Source organism: Zophobas morio, unplaced genomic scaffold (genome assembly GCF_036711695.1).
Source record: "Zophobas morio isolate AGI-343-1 ecotype UQ-CSIRO unplaced genomic scaffold, CSIRO_AGI_Zmor_V1 ptg000243l, whole genome shotgun sequence".
In the NCBI taxonomy this organism is placed as follows: domain Eukaryota; kingdom Metazoa; phylum Arthropoda; class Insecta; order Coleoptera; family Tenebrionidae; genus Zophobas; species Zophobas morio.
This window is the reverse complement of record NW_026972347.1, coordinates 276,596-298,275: the sequence shown is the minus strand read 5'-3', so window position 1 is coordinate 298,275 and position 21,680 is coordinate 276,596. Positions and strand designations below refer to the sequence as shown.

General features: G+C 31.1%; 3 protein-coding genes across 5 annotated transcripts; 1 reads left to right on the top strand and 2 right to left on the bottom strand.

Moving 5' to 3' along the window:
* On the top strand, positions 1-7,176 carry LOC135146584 (uncharacterized). Its single transcript, XM_064078704.1, has 36 exons — positions 1-31; positions 88-199; positions 251-359; positions 410-561; positions 623-778; positions 836-985; positions 1,058-1,205; positions 1,256-1,368; positions 1,422-1,534; positions 2,005-2,105; positions 2,173-2,243; positions 2,299-2,457; positions 2,508-2,609; positions 2,666-2,756; positions 2,811-2,882; positions 2,936-3,010; positions 3,069-3,122; positions 3,174-3,290; positions 3,348-3,460; positions 3,524-3,607; positions 3,660-3,728; positions 3,783-3,905; positions 3,962-4,069; positions 4,124-4,212; positions 4,287-4,416; positions 4,747-4,824; positions 4,889-4,943; positions 5,008-5,090; positions 5,177-5,251; positions 5,340-5,464; positions 5,596-5,683; positions 5,762-5,827; positions 5,914-5,998; positions 6,076-6,342; positions 6,415-6,569; positions 6,630-7,176. The coding sequence occupies exons 4-36, from the start codon at positions 523-525 to the stop codon at positions 7,119-7,121; spliced, it is 3,846 nt and encodes a 1,281-aa protein (XP_063934774.1). The 5' UTR covers positions 1-31; positions 88-199; positions 251-359; positions 410-522; the 3' UTR covers positions 7,122-7,176.
* Positions 7,167-13,311, bottom strand: LOC135146596 (FERM domain-containing protein 8-like). 2 transcript variants are annotated; one of them, XM_064078716.1, is made up of 17 exons: positions 13,285-13,311; positions 13,184-13,222; positions 12,997-13,131; positions 12,887-12,937; positions 12,638-12,685; positions 12,491-12,585; positions 12,349-12,402; positions 9,921-10,021; positions 9,207-9,277; positions 8,622-8,685; positions 8,442-8,546; positions 8,293-8,374; positions 8,130-8,232; positions 8,028-8,066; positions 7,519-7,601; positions 7,337-7,459; positions 7,167-7,281 (listed from the first exon to the last, which is right to left on the bottom strand). In XM_064078716.1, exons 1-17 carry the CDS (start codon positions 13,286-13,288, stop codon positions 7,186-7,188), a joined length of 1,293 nt encoding a protein of 430 aa, XP_063934786.1. In that variant the 5' UTR covers positions 13,289-13,311; the 3' UTR covers positions 7,167-7,185. The 2 variants fall into 2 exon arrangements, with proteins under 2 accessions (XP_063934786.1, XP_063934787.1); XM_064078717.1 differs by having other exon boundaries at positions 8,442-8,543.
* Positions 13,312-15,208: 1,897 nt separating this feature from the next.
* Positions 15,209-17,359, bottom strand: LOC135146595 (polyadenylate-binding protein 4-like). Of its 2 annotated transcripts, none has more exons than XM_064078714.1 (3): positions 17,173-17,359; positions 16,775-17,006; positions 15,209-16,721 (listed from the first exon to the last, which is right to left on the bottom strand). In XM_064078714.1, the coding sequence occupies exons 1-3, from the start codon at positions 17,212-17,214 to the stop codon at positions 15,256-15,258; spliced, it is 1,740 nt and encodes a 579-aa protein (XP_063934784.1). In that variant the 5' UTR covers positions 17,215-17,359; the 3' UTR covers positions 15,209-15,255. The 2 variants fall into 2 exon arrangements, with proteins under 2 accessions (XP_063934784.1, XP_063934785.1); XM_064078715.1 differs by having other exon boundaries at positions 16,775-17,003.
* Between the last annotated feature and the right edge of the window lie 4,321 nt (positions 17,360-21,680).

The window sequence follows — 21,680 nt, the reverse complement described above, 5'->3', positions numbered from 1 at the left end:
CTCAATGCACTTGGCTTGCTTACCATAATAAGTAATAGTTCGACATGGGGTCTAATAGGGTACTTACTAATACTTTTTTTATTATAGTACTGTTTTCTCCCACGTGTTTTCTTGCCTGTCTAGCAGTAAAGTTAAACCAGAAGTTAACAATGTTGTTTTAGAAATATTCGAAAATCTTTTATTGTTAAAGGCAGAAGAGGTTTTTTATTATTATGATATCAATATTATTAAGATTTATTATATTTATTAGGAAACAGTTGAATTTCAACTTCAAGGGAAAAATAAAGTAGGGGAGCTCATCTTTTATCCCGCTCTCGTTTTCTTTTTAGAAAACTTACACGCTAAAGTAGCTCTTAAAGGTTTTTTATCTTTTCTAATAATTATAGTAACAAAATAAAAATAATAACAGCTTCAAAGGAAAAAACGAAAGAGAAAGACCTCGCTTTTTCCGCGAGAGAACTTTCCGTCCTTTCGCGTGTCAGTAAATACGTAAAAGACCCCATTTCAAGCGTTAAATGCGCCATGCTGTTGCTCCCTTCTTTACTCCAGCCGTCCTTAAAGGTTCTTGGTTGGCTTTTCTTCCTTATTTTTGATTTATTTTGTGTATTTTTTTAACGAGCAGCTAAATATAACGGAAAAGACTAACATTCTTACTATTCTGCGCCACTTCGTTACGATTATTGAGCTGAACGAAAAGAACTTTAACTTTTTCTATGATTCTTTTTCACGTCTTTTTCTAAGTCTTTCTGAAATGGATCTTCGCATGCTTCTTTGCGAGGTTTACAGAAAATAATGAAAAATGAAGTACCTATAACTTATAATTCGTATACTTCAGTGTGTCTTCCAGCTCACTAGTCGGCGAGGCTTCCTTGACTACGATCGTTTATGTACTTGCTTGTCCGGCCTCAACGCCGTCGCGCAGAGTGGTCTTTCCCAGGAGCCTGATTACGAGCAACGACACGCGGCTTTCTCACTCTTTAACAATGTCTTTTTTTATTATTTACTTATTCAATTATCCTACTTATATATATATATATATATATATATATATATTTAGGAGCTTCTTTCTGGCGCCTCACCCGTGATTCTCCTTCCGTTTGCTTATAACTTTATTTTCACGCTGAATCACTTTGCTGACGATTATTCTCTACGAGCCAGCGCTGCTAATTCTCTGCAGCTCATCGTGCTTCAAGCACTGAAAAATCGTTAAATATTATTTCTTCGTTATTATGTATTATTTACTGTTTCTTCGTAGGCAATATATATAATAATATTATTAAAACCATCCTCGTGCCTGCCATACGACGGGCCATGCACTCCGCTAATAACTTTGTTCGATGGGAATTTGTTAAACTTCTTGTGCTTTTGGTTATTATTATTATTATTATCAACATTATTTTTTATTATTATGATTGTTATAGATTGAGAAATTCCCTGAGTGCTGCTTTGGAGATATGAATAGTTTAACTCACGTGGATGAAGAACAATCTTTTTTTGTGAATATTACTCATATACAGAAACACCGCCGCGCTCGGTAACAATAATACAAGCTTTTTTATTTATTGGTGCCTACCCCCTTAAAATGGGATATCTTCACTGTTTATTAATTTTCTAAATGAAACTTTTACAAGTCGAGTTCTCCTTTTACGATGCCTTATTGGTAGCAAATTTGGCTTGCTTTTTGGACGATTTTTTAGCCTTTGTTTCTATTTGTCATCTTAAGGATGATTTTTAATGACGCGCACAATTATGATATAAATTATAAACAAAAACGAAGACAAACTATTAATAGCGTACTCTAAAGTTCGAGTAGCAAAATTTTATGCAATTAATCATTTCGCTGTTCCAACAGAACAGCGAAATGCTAACACTGCAGTAAGTTGATTATAACAATGTTTAATATGCGCTTCACTTGCTACTATTTGTCGGCATGAACTCTTCAATAAGAGCCAAGCAGTGCTGTTGCTCAGCTCATTATCTTTATTATATTTTTTACTCTTATAGTGCAGTGCGCTTTCTATGCAATTCACTTGAGCTTTCCCAACTTTCGCAACCCTCCGTTGCTTATATACTTTTGCCGTTGTTGAGCCATTTCATTTTTGAAGGTTTATTACTTTTTGCTGTTATTTTTCTATTAGAGTATAGTAACTTTTTTGGTTACATGGAAAAAAGATTGTTCTGACCCCAACTTTGTTCGCGATGTCGTGGACTGCATAGGTCGCTTGGCGGCGTTGCTTTCTTGGGTAATACTGCTAACACTTACAATAATAATAACAATAATAATAATAATTGTTCTAGAGTCACTACTTGCGACTGTTGAAAATCTATATGCACGCGCTTCCCTTGAAGCCTGCGCTCGAAAAAACTTTACTGAAAGTAGTTGTTAGTATAATCAATTCGTTCCATTTCAGCGATAACGAGGTGGAGGAAAAAAAGGAAAAAAGCAAAAAAGAAAAAGTTCTACTATGTTTACGTAAAAAGTAAAAAAATTTATTCTAATTGATTAGAAAAGAACTGTAAAGGACGTCATTGTTGGGCTTTTAATCCCTCAAATAAGCAAATATTTCACCAAAAAAGATGAAAAGGGTGATTTAATAATCAGACCGTTTGTACGCTCCAATTATTTCTTATTTATTTTTTCTTTTTTAATTGGCTCTTTATATAGATAGGTCTAGCTATGATTGGATTGCTGCAGAACTTACCTGAAGAACTTCTGCGCATTCATTTGTTGAATATAATTACTAAAATTACTGCAGGTTTTACACGAGGTCCGTTAACGAGAGGAACGCTTATATTTATCTTATCACTAGTTTTAAAAAGTCGAGAGTTTAAACACAGAGAAGAAGCCCGACAGACTTTAGTGAAAGTCTGCAGAACACTCGGTACCTAATATTATTGATTATAATTACTTCTATTACTCTTTTTTACTTTTTAGGCGTTCGCTATTTTTCATTTGTTGTGAGTCAACTTCAGAGTTTGCTTGCAAGCGGTTATCAGTTGCACGTTCTCGGTTTTTTTTTTACTTTTAACCTTTTTAATTGGTTATCATTTTGTTCATACTTTTGAAGGTTATACGGTTCATGCCCTTTTATGCGGTTTGGAAAAGTGTGAAGTGACCTGGGGTTCAATATTAATACCACTATTATTACTATTATAATTATTATATTGTATAGAAGAGTTTGATCTTTCCCTTCCACAGTTATTGGAAGTTTGTGTTTCCGATCTTTTCGGGAATATATCTGAGGAAAAGGAGGTTCAGAATATTACTCGCAAATTAAAAGAAGCGAAAAGTTTGTTATTATTATCGTTACTATTATTAAATATTATTTATTTAATTCTCTTCGTAGAATGCCGAAGTTACGAGACTCTCTATATTCTCTCTTCTCACTGCAGTGTTAAGTATTTCTGCGCTCTTTTGAAACCTTTTAAGCAAATCATGTCCACCACCGACTCTCCAAAAGTAAAAGATATTTTTTATAAAAAAAAGGTTTAAATATTATATTTAATATATAATTAATACTAGAGCATTAAAAAAGTTGAAAAGGTTTTGGAAACTATTGCTTCTGGTATATGTAGCAATGAAACTTTGAAGTTGGAAGACGTTATGGTAACAGCAACTTTTAATAATAATTATAATAATAAATATATTGTACGTAAAGATTTTTTCTTACGACCTTATTCACGAAAACTTGGCCTTATCGAAAGCAGGAAAAAAATATATAAAAACGGTATTACTACTGTGATAACTGATATTATTACTATTGTTATTATGAATATCACAGAAAACTTTGCAGGAAGTCACTGCGCATGTCCATCACGTGGCTCGGCAGGACGCAAAAACGCCTCGTTGTTGCTTTCAAACACATGCTCATATGTTTATAGAATTGGGACTTACGATTCTTAACGTTATTATTTTTATTATTATTATTATTATTACTATTATTATTATTATATATTGTAGTATTTGTGCAAAAAACATAAAATCGAAAAAAAAAATCCCCGTCATTTGGGTTTACTGGATCCTTTTATAAGTAAACTATGCGATACGCTTTTATCGAAATACGATAAGGTTATTATTATTATTATTATTATTATTGTTATTATTATTATTGTTATTATTTAGATCATACTTCTTTCCCTTAAAATATTATCTTTTACATTTCAATATAATTTACCGAGCTTATCAGAACATGTTTTACTTATAGAAGAAAGGTTCATATATAAAAAATAATAGTGATGATGCTTTTTAACACCTGCAAAATACTTAACATTAATATTATTGTCAGAGTTTTTAAACTTTTGAGAAAAACGGGGGGAGGCACGGCCTGCAAGGAACTTCCTCAAGCATGTTTCAAACTAATAACGACTATCATTCGAGATTATTCCGATTTTAATATTTCGGCGGAGCATATTGAGGTTCGGTTATTGATTGGCTTTAACTCCACTTATATTTATTATAATTAGCAGTCGCTAAAGATGTTTGGGTTTGTTTTTCAGATTTTTGGTGGTATTTTAGCTGTATTTTGTAACTAGCTCATTGTAGCAACCCTTTTTCCTTTTTTTATACATATTAAGTGCTTAACTGGTACCGTTTTATACGTCCAATGGTATAATTGGTATTTCATTCATTACGAGTTTGCTAGCACTGTATTTTTAATTAGTCACTATTTTTCTATATGTAAAGTTAATTATTAATTATTTGAAACTTTTATTATGAAACGGGAGCAAAAGTTTGTTTGTTAACAGATTCTGCTGTTGATTGCCAAGGCGGGGCTGGAAGAAGCTGTCCCACAAAGCTGCACTTTTACTTTCCTGAACTTCATTGTATTTTTGATTGTAAAATCATTTAACAAAGTAATAGTTGTGTTAAGAATGTTTTTTTACTGAGATCAAACACAAACTTTCACTTCCTATTGTTTACGATATCATGGACATTGTTCTCGGTTATTTTTTTATTATTCACTTAATATTATTATAATTGTCTGACTTATCAATTTTAATTTTAAGAACTTGCTATAAAAAGTGATTTGCCTATCACGAGACGAGCTTGCCGAAATATTTTTATTGCTTATATAGTTGCTTATCCAATAGTATTTTATTATTATTATTATTATTATTATTATTATTATTATTATTATTATTATTATTATTATTATTATTATTATTACTTTTTAAGAGCGAAAAAAGACTTGATAAACACATGCATTATATTGTTGAAAACTTGAAGTACGAACAGAAAAGCGGTCGTGAGGTTTTTTATATTCTACTCATGTGCCACTTTCTATTGGCCATTATATTTGTATTAATCGAATCACGTTTTCTATATCTTTAATAATTAGAGTTCGATGGAACTTCTTCACTCTTGCATTTGCCGCTTTCCTAGCGATGTTTTACTGAAATACACCAAGTTTTTTTTTTTATCTCTCGTTCTTGTTTTGGTCAATGACGAAGAGCCTTCCTGTAGGTCGTGCAATTATCATTGCGATTATTATTATTAGTATACGCCTCGTAACTTGTCTGAAGAAGAAGTTTGCTAAATATAACACTACTAAAACCTTCCTCTCTAATAATAAGGATAATAATATTCGTTATTAGGGGAATGGCAGGGTTGCTCATAAAAAAACTTTTATCACAGTGCGTTCCTCCTCAACGTAACCTACTTTTTGAGATGAATAATAAATGGGTTATTACTATTACTTTTATTATTATTATTACTATTATAATTATTATTATTGTTATTATTATTAATTATTCGCTTAAGCTCTTAAGTGAAGGGAACACTCTCCTGCAACGGGCATCCGCTCAAGTTTTGGGATTTTTTATAGAAGTATTATTATTATTATTATTATTATTATTATTATTATTATTATTATTATTATTATTACTATTTTAATTATTATCATTATAAATAAGGTTTGCGGCACATCTTTTTCGATGTTTATAGAAGAAGTGGAGAGGAATATTTCTTCTTTAATACTTTTTTACCTACAAAAACATGGTATATATCTCTTCATAATATTGCAATTTTTTTTCGACTGGCAGTGAGAACATATTAAACTTGTAAATATTTTATAGAATATGAAGAAATCGAAGATAAGAACTGGACCATCATATATTATTGTCTGATAGCATTAGAAAAACTCATTTCGACCTTTCCATTCCTCCTTGAGCGAACTCACCATAACAATAATAATATTGGCGATAATAGTCATGCTGCCTCGGTAACGCTGGTGTGGGCTCATATACGAAAATTGCTGCTATATCCTCACACATGGGTCCGCTTAGCGGCTTCCCGTCTTCTCGGTTTGAGCATGTCCCTCAGCGCCGCCGATAAACTAACGGGTACACTTCTTGTTACGCTTTAGATTGTTACTAGTATAAGCATTGTAACCAATAAAATCCTGGCTAATCAAGGCCCGTTTTTTTTATTGGAAAAGTCGGAAGTCTTTAACCTTGGTCGAACGCTCTGCGGGCAACTTGCGTCTGACCATCTAACCTCGCCCCTCGCACATCAAGTCGTCAAAAATTTGGTTTTTGCGACCCGAGTTCTTTCCCGCCATAAAACAGAGGTTTTCGTTTATTTTTCGTTTTTTTTTTTTACAATCATCGACAAATAATGTGTCCGCCAGGTCGTTTTGGGAGAACCACAGCAAGAACGTAACACATACATTGTATGGCTTTTACGCCGGGTTTCCTTCTTGGCGCGTAAAGGGCTCTCAAATTCCACCGTTGCCGCAATATTAAGGATGCACGTTTTTGAATTCTTCGGCGCCGTTATTATGATATTTGGGGCTAGTGTGGCCTGCTACGCTGATTATATTGTCTCACCGATTGCGCGTCTCTTGGAAAGTAGATCCATACAAGGCAATGTGCGGGCCACCGGCGAAGAAGTTTTAGAACTGCTGAAGAATACTATTGGCACAGAGAGCTACACAGCTACCTATAACAAGCTTAAGATATTTATAGTAAACACCAGGCTGGAGAGGCGAAAACGACGGGCCCTTGAGAAAGTCCTCGACCCAATGGCAACGGCAGCGAAAAGACTAAAATCCAACAAAAAAAAGATGGAGAGGCGCAAAAGACTGTTGGCCGAGTGGAAACCATTCGCACGTATGCAATAGATGTTATTATTCATGATTTATGAGCAACAAATGCACCATCTCCAATAAAGTTAGACGTTTATCTTTATTTAGGGGCATTTTCCTTAACACCACGCGCGATTCTGTTGCGAATTAGCTGCATTTCCATAAAACTTAAAATGAGTCCTTCCATTAACTCGCCCTGCCAAATAGGACTGGTTAAGAACACGTTAGTGCGTACAGCGAGCCACGTGGACCTGTGGGGTCATGATCAACAGGGTTTTGAAGTATTTCAGGTCTCCGAATTCTAAATACAGCAATTTGTCGATATCGGAGTATTGCCAGTTGAATTCGTAATAGCCGAGGTGGAGCTTCAGTTCCTTTCATTATAAAACGTGCTATATGAGCCATGTGGTAGAGTAATCGTAAAACTTCTTACGTTTTTGGCATGATCGATGATGAATATTCCCTCCGAGTTGACTCCAACTCGCATGAAGTCCCCAAACGCGGAGTTAATAGCTCCTAAAGATAAACGCCATCATCACACACAGCAGAAAACACTCATACGAGCCCGATGCCCAGACAGTTTTACGCAGCTTTTTAGGCTTCTAGTTAGTTCTTTTTCCACTTTACACGCGCCGTTTACAACCAAATAACAAGAAAAAATAAAAAGGAGTTCTAAAAACAACAAGGACGTGCTGGCGCGACCAAAGCGCTATTAGCAAACTTGCCAACACACTACGCAGGCTTACTAATAAAAGCCCCATTGAAAAAACGGAGAGCCAATAAAGCTCTCTTACAAACCCGACCAAACAAGTTCCTTATGATTAACGTTTGATAAAAAAAAAAATAGATCAAAAAAAAAGTTTCACCCTATAAACAAACTACTGACAAGAGTGATGCAAACTTCCCAAAAAACACAACACGTCTGTAATGTATCAGTATAACCTTTTGATTCTCTGTACTTTGCATCAAAACATATGCGTCCTTTAGAAGAATAACGTTCATAAGAAAATCTTCGGCCCAAATTTAGCAAATACATAGACAAACCATAAATAAAGGAGCAGCCATAAAAGGGAAACTGATGGCAGTATTGGATATAAAGTTTCTGTATTAAAAGTACATCGTTCTTTCCTTGGTACTTTTTATGAGCCTTAAAATAAAGTATTAATAAGTAATTAATAAATTATAGCACACTAGTAATAATGAAAACCTCCGATACTAAACTTCTCCAAGTTTTCTCATCATTTTTTGCTTGAATAAACTTCGGTATGAGTTCAAAAATTTTCCTTTGGCTAATAATAAAATAATAATAAAGAAAATAATAAAAACTTAAAAAGGCAATGCAAATAATGATACAACCTCAAAAACTGTTCTGAATATGTAGACTCCATCCAGTCACCAAATATAAGCTGCATATCGAGGCCGGCAAGCTGTGCTACGTCGCGTGCGGAAATGGGGTACCTGCTATTAAATGCCAGCAATATGAATTATATATATAAGAATTACCACTAAAAAAAGGGGAACTTTAAAAGAAAATACTTATTCAAAACATTGAATCTACATTCGTCGTATAAAAGTTTAATAGCGCAAGGATCGGTAATGCCTGAAAGGTTGAAATCAATTCATATAGAAACTATAATAATAAAAATCGTCTACGAAATATACCAACTTATAAATAGGAGGACCACTACTGAGTAGCAGCAGCACGTGTTTAATACGCATTAAAGGTAATAATAAACTAAAATCAAGCCTTGTTATTCACTTCTATTTGTACTTACAGTATTATGACTTTATAGACTCGCTAATTACAACAATCACACAATCTATTATTTTGTACTAACAATTACAAATATATTTGCTATCGGCAGTGAGTAAAGTTAAATCGCTTTTAACAGATTATTAAACGCGCTGCAATTACTGCAGAATCCCAACAAAAAATTTAGCAACTCAGTGCAACGGAGAAGAAAAGTTCATAGTAATTAAGAGTCTCTCAGTAAGTATAAAACGCTTAATTCTCTACTAAAAAGTTTTCTAAAAATATTATTATAATTCTTTTATGAATTGGGGGATAATACAATTTCAAAGATAAAAAGACTCTCGAAGGAAAAAAAAAGAAAAATCAACCTTTTTCGATGTACTTGTCTAGAAAAGGATCGCGGCGGTATACAAACACCGGTTCCACCGAAGATTTTATACTTTTAAAAAATATTAAATTTATAAGTTAGTTGAATAATAAAAATTAAAATTGTAAGTATAACTACTAACTATATATAAATTAAAGCTATCATCAGAAAAAAGTTAAAATGTCTTCCTTAAAATATATAATTAAAATAAATAAAACTTATTGTAAAAGTAAAAAAGCGTTCAAAATATAAATTATATATAAATATATTTGAAAAATATGAATAAGCATAATTATACAATAAAATACCAAAGAAAATATTAATAAAATAAATATATTTATAATTAAACAAAACCCAATCTTCAATTATATGTATTAAAAAAAAAAACAAAGCAAATGCTAAAATAGGTTCTCTAAAAGCTAAAAATATTCAAAAAAAAGCATAAAGTTATAACTTGAAAAAATTAATCAATAAAAAAGTATAATGCAAAAGTAGCAAAAAAACTACAAGTTGAAATCATAAAAGCTAATTAAGTACTTATATTGGAATTAAAGTAAAAATAAACATGAGTACTATATTATGATAAAACTGCAAGAGTTAAAAATAAATCAAAAAATGAAAGTAATTTTATAAATAAAAAGAAATTAAATTTCCCATATTTTTAATTTTTAGTAATGAAGCGATCAATAAAGGCCTTGTAGAGTAATGAAATTACGGTCTTCTTAGAAATCTAAAAGTAGTTTCTGGGTAGTGCTTCCGAACTATGAAGGGCTCGTAGTTGAACTTTAAAGCAAGCTCTAATATACTTTCAGTAACCTTTTGTTATATAAATTTAGCAAAAAGTTAAGTTAAAAATAATTAATATGATAAAGATTGACAGGCTTCCGCAATACTTTTTATTATAAACTCTATAAACTTTCAAAAAAATAAAACATTAAAAGTTATAAAATTGGAAATCCAATAGTTGTACATTTATAAAAGCTTAATTAACTTTTATTGGTTATTAAAATGTATAAAATTAATATCAAAATTTTGTAAATTAAAAAAATTGAGATGCTCGAAAATCTCGTAATAATACTATAAAAAACTATAACGAACTTTCAACCTTTTCATATAATATAATATGCAACAAAAATAAAATAAAAGTATAAATTCTTTAAAAGTTAGTAATAAAAATATTAACATTTAATATCAACTCAAAAATTAGAAAAAAGATCAAAAGTTATATCTCATGCTTACTCGATAAAACTAAAAATAATTATCAAAATAAAACAAGATTAGTAGATAAAAAATAAAAAAGCATAAAAATAAGTTTATATATATATTATAACTATTATAAAATTTACAACAAACTTTTATGCGCACCACACCTTAACTCTTTTCAGAGTTAATAGGCTTAAAAAAAATGATAATAATAAGCATTTCCAAAAAAATAGATAATTTACTTTAAGTTACATTAACCATAAATAAAAAGAAGAAAATTTAAAAATATATATTAAAAGTTGAACATCTATATAGCAATCAAAGTAAAAAGTAAATTAAAAAAAAATTAAAAAACTATAGTTTATAAACTTCAATAGTTTAAAAGTAATAAAGAGATGACTTGAAGGTTGATACAGTAATATTATTTTATTTAATTAAAGAAACAATACTTAAGTTTACAATAGGAATTCAAGCAATAATGCGATATCCAAACTGTAAAGTAAATTTATTTGCTGGTTAAGATATATATACAAAAGTTTTTTAAATTTTTTTTTGATATAAATTAGTATTTTATTCTATTGAATAAGTAATTTTAATATAACAAAACTAAAAACTTTTTTCTATTATAGTAAAAAGTTTAATTATTAGAGTGCAGTATACAACTTATCATTAAGTTCTATCTTAAAGTTTATTAACTTAAAAAGTAAAGGAAAAGTTAAAAGTTAAGTAAAATACAATAGAGAAGTTGTAGACATATAAACAAACAAGCGCTAATATATTTTATAAAAACAAATATCAATATTATAAAAAAAACAAGAAAAGTTTACTTCTTTGCAAAAAAATAAAAATAAACTTGAGTTGATTAATTTTTATATCAAAAACTCAAAAAATGAAGAGTAAAAACTAAAAATCAATATTAGTTATACATTATCAGCAATTTAATTCTTTATAATACATAATAAATAATCTAAATAAAAGTTAGAGTTAGAGTTTAACTAAAAAATAAAACAATAAAAAAGTTTAAAAGGGCACTCATCTATACATATTTCAAAAACATTTTTAAAAATTTTTATAAAATAAAATATACTTTATAAATTTACTTACCTTTTAATATAAATTAAATAAAAAATTTTAAATCGTTTAAATAATATATAGAAGCAAACTATTTATAAAAATTAATAAAAATTTAAAAATACTGGGCAGCTGTAGATATAATTTCAAAAAAAATTCATGGTTAAGTAAAATTAAATTGACTAATTTACTATAAAAATTGTAAAACGGATAGTGCCCTTCTCTAAAATACTCATATATAAAAAAAATTTTAAGCATAAGTTTTTCTGTCCCTATAAAGTTTGTATACCAAATATACATTTTTATGCAACTTTTAATCAAAAATAAGTAACTGTTATTTAAAGAAACTTAAAAATAATAATTTCAAGTCTTTCAAATTAAAAAGTAAATAAACTAAAAATTATAAGACCACACAGTTATTAAGTAATAGTAAATTACTAGAAATTTTTAAGGAAGGCCTAGAAAAAAGTAAATACTGTACAACCGTATATAGCTACGAGAAATTTTAAATAAATTAAAATTAATCTTAAAAAAATAGTTATGATACAACCAATTCTTTTATTTATAAAGAAACAAACTTTTAATGTAAATATTAGCAAAAATTAAATGCCGATAAATTAAAAACAAGAAAACAAGTTAATTAGTATTAACGGAAAAGAGCAAAAAAATTAATATTAAAGTAATATAGTTTAAGCTTTACATTATTTAGACATTGAAATACCAAAATTAAAGTTATTAAAAAATTTCAAGGTAAAAATATAGACAAGGAATTAGCTTAGATTTGTTAGAAAAATATTTTGTAGGTTACAGAAGTAAAGATAATGTTAAGAGCAGATATAAATATAGAATTTTATAACTAAAAAAAATACCCACAAACAAAAATATCCCTGGACTTGCGGAGAAAGACCAATTAATTCACCAAGCTAAAAGAAAATTTCAAAATTATAACTTTTTAAAAAAAAAGATAGGTTTATTGATATTAAAATTTTAAAAAAAATCAAAGAAACAAACCCGGTTGCATATTTCCCACGAAGTAGTAAACTTTCCTCGGGGACAAACAAGGATACTTTTACTGGAATCAAGAAAGTACACTTTTATCTCCTTCTCTATTACAAACATATCGCTAAAATAAAGTAAAACAGATTTGTAAGATATAACCTTTTATTAATTTCCCAGCAAGTTTGACTTTAGGAAGAGGTAAACGGGCTAGTAAATAAAAAAAAAATAACTTATAAATGTAAAAGTTAATGTAAACCAGCACATATATTTAGTATTAGAGTTTTTTTTTATTTAATTTTTTTTTTAATTTTAATAAAGAAATAAAATGATTTCTTTTAAAAAAAAGCAAAGGTTAAACGAACAAATATACACTTTATAATCAAATATTAAATAATAAATAAAGTTTACTTTTAAAAGATTCCTTATGAGGTTTATCAGTATAATCGGACAAATAAGTCTCTGTAGTGAAGAACGATTAAGATTTTCCATACACAGACAAGTCTTAATTAAAAAAATACTGCTGTCAAAACTTAAGCTCAAATTATCGGCAGCCACTTCAGAATCAGCGGATTCAGAAGCTTCTTCTACTGCTTCAGTTGAGCTTAACAACAGGTGCTGAAAATTTCTTTTTTCAAGATAACTTTTTAAGTAAGCTTTATAATAACAAAGAGTTAATCAAAAAAATTACTAAGTATAACAAAATACCTTGGCTCTTTTCTCTTATTACTTTAGAAAAACATGAATCTGATTAAAATAAAATAGGTATAGGTATCATGTAATAACGTTTTAGTATAAACAAAAAGTACTCATATCCCCTCTAGCTACCAACACAACTCAAGAGCCACGACAAATTTCTGAGCGAGGCGCAACCTTATTTAGTTCCTTAAAACAATTAACAACCAATCACAGGTTTTAACGCCTTTAAAAGATATTAATTGGAGAATATAAACCACACTTTTAAGTATCCATAATTTGCGTGAAAATACCTTTTTTGGGACCACGTTTCACCAGATAGAGGGGGCACCACCATAACGCTCTAATATAAATTAAATGTTATCTATGGGTGACTAGGTGAATAGATATACATCGCCCTTAGCCATTTAAAGGGTGGTACCATTATTTACTATTAAAAAAACAATTTTTGAACTGAAATAAATTCCAAAATCACCTTTCGCCCAAATGATAAATATAAAATAAAAAAAACAAGGTGTACAAAAGGGAAACAGCCCAGTATTAATTTATGAGTAACGACACACTAAGGCTAGACCCTTTTCTAGTACAATGGCCTAATAAATAATTTCCTCAAAAAACAGTTGACCCCTCGCATTTTTCACTGACTTGCTCAACGCTCGTACCCGAGCTTACGCTGGGGGCGTGTACTTTTTAAAGCATGCTTAGATGATCTTTTTTATCATGCTACTCGCTGGAGAGACAGAAGCAGACGTTCTAAAATCCGTATTAGGATGCTTTTAAGTACACCAGAAATGTAAGCAAATCTTTCAAATTTTTTTATTACAGGTTATCTTTCATTGCGTCTTTAAGTCCAATGTTTACATTAAAAAAAAAGAGAAGGGACCTGATTAAAGCGAACAAAGGAGCGCCAGTTACGAGAAAGTTTTATTGATTCAACTGCGTCTTTACTCGTTCGAAAGCAGAGCGGGCTGCGCTTCGAAAAGATAACTCACTTTTCGTAAATCCGTAGGCGAGTATAGAGTCGCTGAGGATAAAACGTAGGACGCGTCAGCCCATAGCTGTAACAGTTTTGTGACTAGTTTTACCGCTTACCCTCAAAACGTTGAGATTCTATGATCAATCTCTAAAGCACTCAACGCCTTAAAAAATGATTTCCTGTTTCCTTCTGTTGAGTATCTACTTTTTAAAATAGGAAGATCTAACACAGGCAATATATATACCCGGTATTACCATTGGTAACCGCCTAACTGCAAAAGTCTGAGGTTTCTTGCGCGATATACTGCACCTACGTAAAAGTTGCGCGCACCTCATTTTAGCTTTCTCGCCTACTTACTTCTGTAGATGTCGTGAAAAAGCTTCTACCGGCAAATCTCGTTTTGTGCGCAACGATACCCGTTGCACGGCAACCTAAACTTCTCAACGCGTTTCAGCGTACCCTTTTTAATGTGTATTAAGAAAGAGAAAGCTAGAGGAAGCAAACAACTATTACGGCAAATATAGATGAGGTAAACTTTAAGGCCGTCTTCGCTTGAATTTTAGCGAGCATCCAGAAGTCCTCGATAAATATATTATATAAACGTAAAAGTAGTATAAGCTAGCTATCTGGAGTTATCAGAAGAAATATGATTATTAAACGTTGACACAAATGAAAGAAGAGCTGTTCAAATAAAAAAATTGGTTAGAAGTACAGTATAAGCAAATAAATTATTTTCATTAATTCAAAGTACAAAGGAGAAGAGGCTCATATCACCAATGCGAGTAATAGTAAGAGTTATTTGTAGAAAGCATTAGTAAAAAGAAGCATAAAATGTGTAGAAACTACAAACTTTTTAGCAATAAACAAAAGTTGCAATCCCGAACTCAAATCCCTTTTCTGAATTATACCTTAAGCCAAACTCAACCTAGAGGAAAAGAAAATACTAAAAACCTTAACCCCAAATTTGTAAGAACCGTTAGTCAAGTAACTCTTATACTTCTTACCTACACAACTTCTTCAATGAGCGTGCTAAAGGGAGTCAATTAAAAGTTATTATAAAATAAAAGGGTAGAAACCTTTATTTTCAAAACCAACTTATTTACAAGCCCTAAGCTGGGTTTCTTCTAGCGTGCTCCTCAATAACATCCACAGCCTCTTTAACTTTTTGCAGTAGCGCCTCAGGAGATTCCAGTAAATGCAACAACTCGGAAATATCCATCTCTAGCAACATGCCTGTTACTTTGGGGGCCAACTCTGAATTAATAGATGTGATTCTATGATAAAGCTTGTTTCCAATAATAAAGCGTTGTTCTGCTTCCGAAGCCTTAGCAAGTTCGGACGCATTTAATTCAGTATTAATCGGCTGAAGTGGCGGCTGTCCTGAAGATGAGGAATTGATATGACCAACGTCCATCCCTGGTAACACCACCCTGCCATTCCGATTAGCATAAGGAGCTCTCGGAAGGGAGTTAACAGGAGGCATATAATAGCTTGCCATTGGCGGAGGAATAAAACGCCGAGGCGGATACGCGCCGGGGTACATAAAGTTACCACGTGGGTGACTTATGCCATTTAAATAGTAATACGGAGGTTGATAGATGCGGGAAGTATTAAGGCGAGCGACAAATTGACCAGCAAGCAGCTCTTTCCGCTGCTCTTTAGTCTGAGCAAAGGCAACGTAAAGAGACTTTCCATCTAGCACCGTATTATTTACTGCGGCAAGAGCCTTAGACGCTTCCTCAGCGGAGGCAAAGCACACAAAACCAAATCCCCGGTGGGTATTTTTCTCGTTGTACATGACATGTGCGCTTGTGATGGTTCCATAAGGCGCAAATACTTCCTTTAACTTAGCCGAATCCACAGTTTCTGCCAAATTCTTAACGTATAAGTTATGGCCTTGCGTCTTGGCGGTCAGCTCTTTCTTAACGATAAGATATTTCTGCTGAAGCTCTCGCAGGCGCTCTTGACGCTTCTGTGCACGGCCGACATACAAAATCTTCCCTTCCACCTCGACGCCATTGCACTCCTCAATGACGGTGCGTGCGACATTAGGGCTTAAAAAGTTCACAAATCCAAAGCACCTTGAAACACCTTTAGAATCTTTAGCAACAACGCAACTCGTTATTTCTCCGTAGGACAAAAAAAAAGAGTTTAACTCGGCAACATCCCATTTTTCGGGGATATTTTTAACATAAATATTAGTAAAAGGTAAAACGCTTACTTGAAGCTTATGTTCACGTTGTTTCCGAGGTATAAAAGGTCCAACATAAACTTTCAAGCCGTTTAAAAGTTTTCCATTAACTCTTTCAATTGCAGCTTTAGCAGAATCTTCGTTTTCAAAATGAATAAACCCATAACTAGAGTCCCCATTTGGGCAAACTTTACAGGATAGTATTTTCCCAAAAACACTAAAAGTGTCGTACAGACACTTATTATCGATATCTTTTTCTAAATTTTTTATATAAACATTTCCAACGCCACTTTTACGAAGGGAAGGGTCTCTTTGTGACCACATGACACGAATCAGTCTCCCTTTAACGTTAGTGTGATTCAAAGTTTCCAAAGCACGCAAAGCTATAAAAAGATTAAAAAGTTCATATTTTGAACAAAGCTAAAAAATGTTATACCATCCATAGTGCTAAAAAAATTAACGTAGGCATAACCAAGTGATCTTCGAGTTTCAATATCTCTACAGATTCTTAAAGAACAAACATTGCTGACATTGTTGAATAATTCAAACAACATGACTTCTGTAACGCTAGGGTGTAAATCACCAACGTACAAAGACATAGGATTGAAGGCTGGAGAAAAGGGGGGGCTGGTAGACGAAGACTGGTGAAAGTTTTGAGGCTCAGGCTGCTATAACACATTATTATAAAATCGGTAATAATAATAGTAATAATAGTAATAATAATAATAATGATAATAATAATAATAATAATAATAATAATAATAATAATAATAATAATAATAATAATAATAATAATAATAATAAATAATAATAATAATAACAAAATTCAATTACCTTGGGGACGGAATCCGAGTTCACTACGGCTAGAACCGGCATTTTCAAGGACAAATAAATAAGTAGAATTCAAAACAAATTTCCTACCCTTTAAAAATATACTCCGCAAATAATACACTTTTTTTATTTGTTTATAATTTTTATAGATTTTTTATAATTTTTTTTTTTTTTAAAAAAAAATTAACAAAGAGACAACCATAACACGACTAGGATAAAAACAGCAACCACGCGTGAACAAGGCTTAATACAAACCTTTATACTAAAAAACATATCTATTTGATAGTTATTAAGCAATTTGAAATCTTTTGCAATTCATTTAAATAATTTGGTACTTTTAATTTTTTTAATTACAAATTGGGTTTTAGAAATCACGTGCTTATTTACTGGTTAATTCATTAATCCTTAGTTTTTTTGCCAATTGTGGTATTGTATTTTATAAAATTAAATACTAATTTTACTTCACTCTTGTATATATAGTAGTAACTGCATAATCTTCTTTTACTTAGGTTTACATTATTTACTTTTTAGTATACTTTTTGTGTTCATATTATTCCTGCTCATATTTTTACTACTAGTTTTAATTTTTCTAAATAATACGTGAACATTTGTTCTTTCATTTTACTACTTTTGTCAAGCAATTTCATATTATACTACCTCTTTCGGCAACAAAAAGTAGTGAAATAAAAACTAATGTGGTATTATTGCTTCTTTTTATAGTGGGTATATTTGTCGTAATTAAACATGTTATTACCACGATCATCTAATTTTTATGTACCTTCGGTCATCTCTCAGATAAAAGGCTTGCGCCCTGTATAGGGCTTCTTGCTTCTTGTTATATTCTTTATAGTGGAGTGCGTCTTACGACTCTTTTATATGATCTTAGTTCTGGTTTTTCCCTTTTTTGTTTTCTAAGTTTCTTTCTCAGTTTTATTATCTAATTCCTTCTTTTTTCATATATTATTAATGCGGTTATAATAAGATTGTTTTTAATAACCTATTTTATAATTTTATTATTTTTTATTTTTCATTTGTAATTTTGACGCGCTTTATTACCTTCAAAGAACCCTAACGACTTTTAAGCCGTAACAATGGAACAGTGGTAACGTAGGGATGGATTTTCACTGTTTATTTTTATTGTTTTGTTAATATGGTGGAAGAATTTATACCCCTAGCGGCTTGTCCATTAAAGGCAACTTAAAAAAAATAATGGAAAAAAACTTGAAAAAACCTTTTTTTAGGTTCATGGTAAGTAACTTAGGGCCATCATTATCACAATGATAAAATACGCCTTAATCAAAGGTTTAACATATTTTAGTTATATATTTTTTATTCTTTTATTTAGTAGTTATCTTTAGTTTTTAAGTTTATTAGGGTACTTTACTAGTACTTATTTTTAAAAAGGTAATAGTACATCTGATTAATAAGTAAGTTTCGGTTTAAGTTGATACCAAATTTGGTTATAACTCAACTTTAATAGTTACAAAAATAGCTGAAAACAGTTTAGTTTAGTTAAAAAAATAGGGAAGAGGGGCGTTTTATTCCCTCTTCTGGTTATAAGCCTGGAAGTAGTTTATCATATTAAATAATTTTACATTTTACATTCTACAACCGGTCTTTTTCTTTATAAACTTTAGAAGATATTTTTTTGGGGGTTGTTGCTTTTGATATTCTTTATATAGACCCATTTACATATTGTCTTATTAACCATTTGTAAATTTAGTTGTTTAGTATTTATGAGATTTTACAATGGGCTTTTTATTTTTCGCACAAAATACTAAAAAAATTCTACAAGTATGTTACTTGAAGATGAGTATGAAGTTCCTTACCTAGATTAATAAACTATTTATTATATTGGCAGAGCAAAGTAACCTTTAAATGTTAAAACTAATTTGTCAAATATACGCTGAATCAGCCTACAAGCTTCGAAATATTTTTAAAGACTATCGTTAAGCTTTATGCTTGCTTGTTTCCAACCTGCTCCTTGATCCAGCCAGTAACGCAGGTTTAATACATATATAGTTAAAAATTTTTTAAAAAAATAGTTTTTAAATGAGGGGTAGACAAGTTTTACAGTGATTTGTTTGTGTATGCAATTGCCTCAATTAAAATTTTAGTGGTCTGACTTTACGTATTTTTAAAATGACCTTGGTGGACCCTTTAATTATTAGATGGTTATAATGTAATTACTCATTTAACGTTTTAAGGGATTTCCACAACAACTTATTTTTTTCCTGCCCCTCTGAAGATGGGCCATATAATTAAGCATTTTTAACATAAAAAGGAAGATCAGAGTTGAATTGAAATTTAAACTTGAGTTTTTTCAAAAGAAAATGGGAAAGTTAAAAACTTGACTAATTATGTAATATAGAATATTGTTATAAACCAGTTTATATAAAAACAACAGCTTAATTTACCCCTTCTAAATCGTGGGATAGCACTTCGTTTCTAGGTAAGTCGTATCGGCTACGCGAAGTACGCTGAAACTTGAGGATGGAGGGGAATAAGAAAACTTAAAGTAAAATTTATAGTAAGGAAACTAGAAAGTCAGAAAGGAAAAAAGGGAAATTAGGTGAACCGTACTTGTTAGGAAGATATGAGAACGGAAAAAAATGTACTGCAAGGAGAACTTAAAATAACTAATATTAGTAGAACAAAACTGAAATTGAGAATAGTTAACTTGATTAATTGTTTAGAGCATAATAACCAAAAAAACTTTATTAGAGAATCGAAAAAACAAATTTAAAAACGAAAATAATAATTTAAACATCTTAAAAGAACTAAATTACGTAATTTAGAAAAAGAAATCCGAATTTTCACTAGAGATAAAGAATTTACCAAATGAGTAACTTAAAAAAAAAATGCGAAGGCAGATAAGTTCAAGCGGTCAACGCTGGCCAAATGGCGTTCTTTTATATACCTTTACAGAAAGTTAGTTATTTTTGTATTAAAATTTTTTCTTCGGCTCTTGTTTTTTCTGTACCCTTTTAGAAAAAGACATAATATTGCCTTTTCCATAGCTGTATTTCCGTACCCATAATGCTACGAAAGAAAAAATTTGCAGAGCTTTTTTTTATTTGGTTCAATTTAATTGAAATAATAGTAAAATTGACCTAAAAACTCTTTTCAAATGTTATACTTCTACTTTTCTATTGGCCACCTTCGTGGATGATTTATTCGAGCCCACTGTTTGAGCCCTTGGAAATTGTATATGCTTGTCACCAAATATTTCGTTCCATATATATATAATGTACATGTTTAAGTTCGTATAGCGGAATTACTTTAAGTAATTGTGTTAGTTTAACTTGAATGCTTAATCTTCGCGATGAGTACTGTCATCGCCTTTCGAAGAGTAATATTCTGATAAGACACCTAGAAAGATTATGTTAAACCATTGCTGAAACTTTGACAAAACATGCTAAGTTAAACAGTACACTACCTTTATCAAGAGCTAGTAGAAAAGTCAAACGCCAGGAAAGTAAGAACTATTTAATGAGTGATGGTTGATAATACTAACGCTCTGTCCCGGAGTTACTTAACAATCACTAAAGCAGCACAACAGTTTGGCTAAATGACGGACATGTGCCGATATAAGGTGGGCTTTGTATTAGTACTTACTATCTTCAGAGCGCCTTAATTGGCTCTAATACTCTAGATGCTAAGTAGTGCTATCTAATAGCACTATATATACGCGTAGTTTAATCAGGACCTTGCTCGATACGATGCCCGAGATGGGGACCATCATTTGTCTACCCTTTTTTGTTCTACTTTAATAGAACCAGCTAGTTAGCTCTACATCTATCCAAGTAGTCTTTTAAAGTAAGAAAAAAACCAATTTTGGAAATTGGTAATCAGAGTCCAGCTCTCAGTTTCTTGATTTGCCTTCCTTGAATTTAAGTGATTAGTTTAATGGTAAAACTACCAGTTTCGACCTTGGTGTTATAAGTTCGTCCTATATTGCTTGCTAAGTATCTTAGCTTTTATAAGAGTTAGCCTAGGGATAAGGCACTACTTTTTGAAGGTAGTTACAAAAGTTTGAGCCTTTCACTCATAAGCGTTTCAATAATGGCAGTACGCACGATTATAAGCCTACAAAACAAACTAGTTAACCTTTCTATACGGCTAGTTAGTACTTCAATTGTATAATGGTAATTCTTGGTGTGTGTTCCCTTGTACTGTAAAACAACAAAATGACCTCATGGATATAGGAGTGACCCTAAAATTGACCAAACTCATTTTATGTACTAACTTAAAACTCTCCACGGGTACTATTATAATTTTTATTTAATTATATTAATTTCTTTAAAAGTACTCAGGCGCCAACAGGGAAAGGCTACACAATGTTGTAGCAAGTTGACGACAATTTCTAGATATGTTATAATTTTATCTAATCGCCCAAGAAATAAAGCAACGATATATTTCCTTTGAGTAGCTTTAGCTTTTCATAATAGTTAGTTTCATGTAAAGAGCAATAAAATGTATAGAGGCCGTGTTTTTATTAACTAGGATTT

Bases quoted from the DNA above. Each gene is read 5' to 3' on its own strand.
- LOC135146596 (XM_064078716.1), bottom strand. The intron at 13,132-13,183 runs GTATTTTGTTAT...GTTATTATAAAG, and splicing joins AATAAGAGAAAAGAGCCAAG to CTTACTTAAAAAGTTATCTT. The intron at 12,938-12,996 runs GTATTTTTTTAA...TCTTCACTACAG, and splicing joins GAGCTTAAGTTTTGACAGCA to AGACTTATTTGTCCGATTAT.
- LOC135146584 (XM_064078704.1), top strand. From the start codon at position 523: ATGCTGTTGCTCCCTTCTTTACTCCAGCCGTCCTTAAAG. The intron at 2,458-2,507 runs GTTCTACTATGT...CTAATTGATTAG, and splicing joins AAAAAAGCAAAAAAGAAAAA to AAAAGAACTGTAAAGGACGT. The intron at 6,570-6,629 runs GTTTTCGTTTAT...TGTGTCCGCCAG, and splicing joins TTTCCCGCCATAAAACAGAG to GTCGTTTTGGGAGAACCACA.
- LOC135146595 (XM_064078714.1), bottom strand. From the start codon at position 17,214: ATGCCGGTTCTAGCCGTAGTGAACTCGGATTCCGTCCCCAAG. The intron at 17,007-17,172 runs GTAATTGAATTT...AATGTGTTATAG, and splicing joins ACTCGGATTCCGTCCCCAAG to CAGCCTGAGCCTCAAAACTT. The intron at 16,722-16,774 runs GTATAACATTTT...ATCTTTTTATAG, and splicing joins TTTTTTTAGCACTATGGATG to CTTTGCGTGCTTTGGAAACT.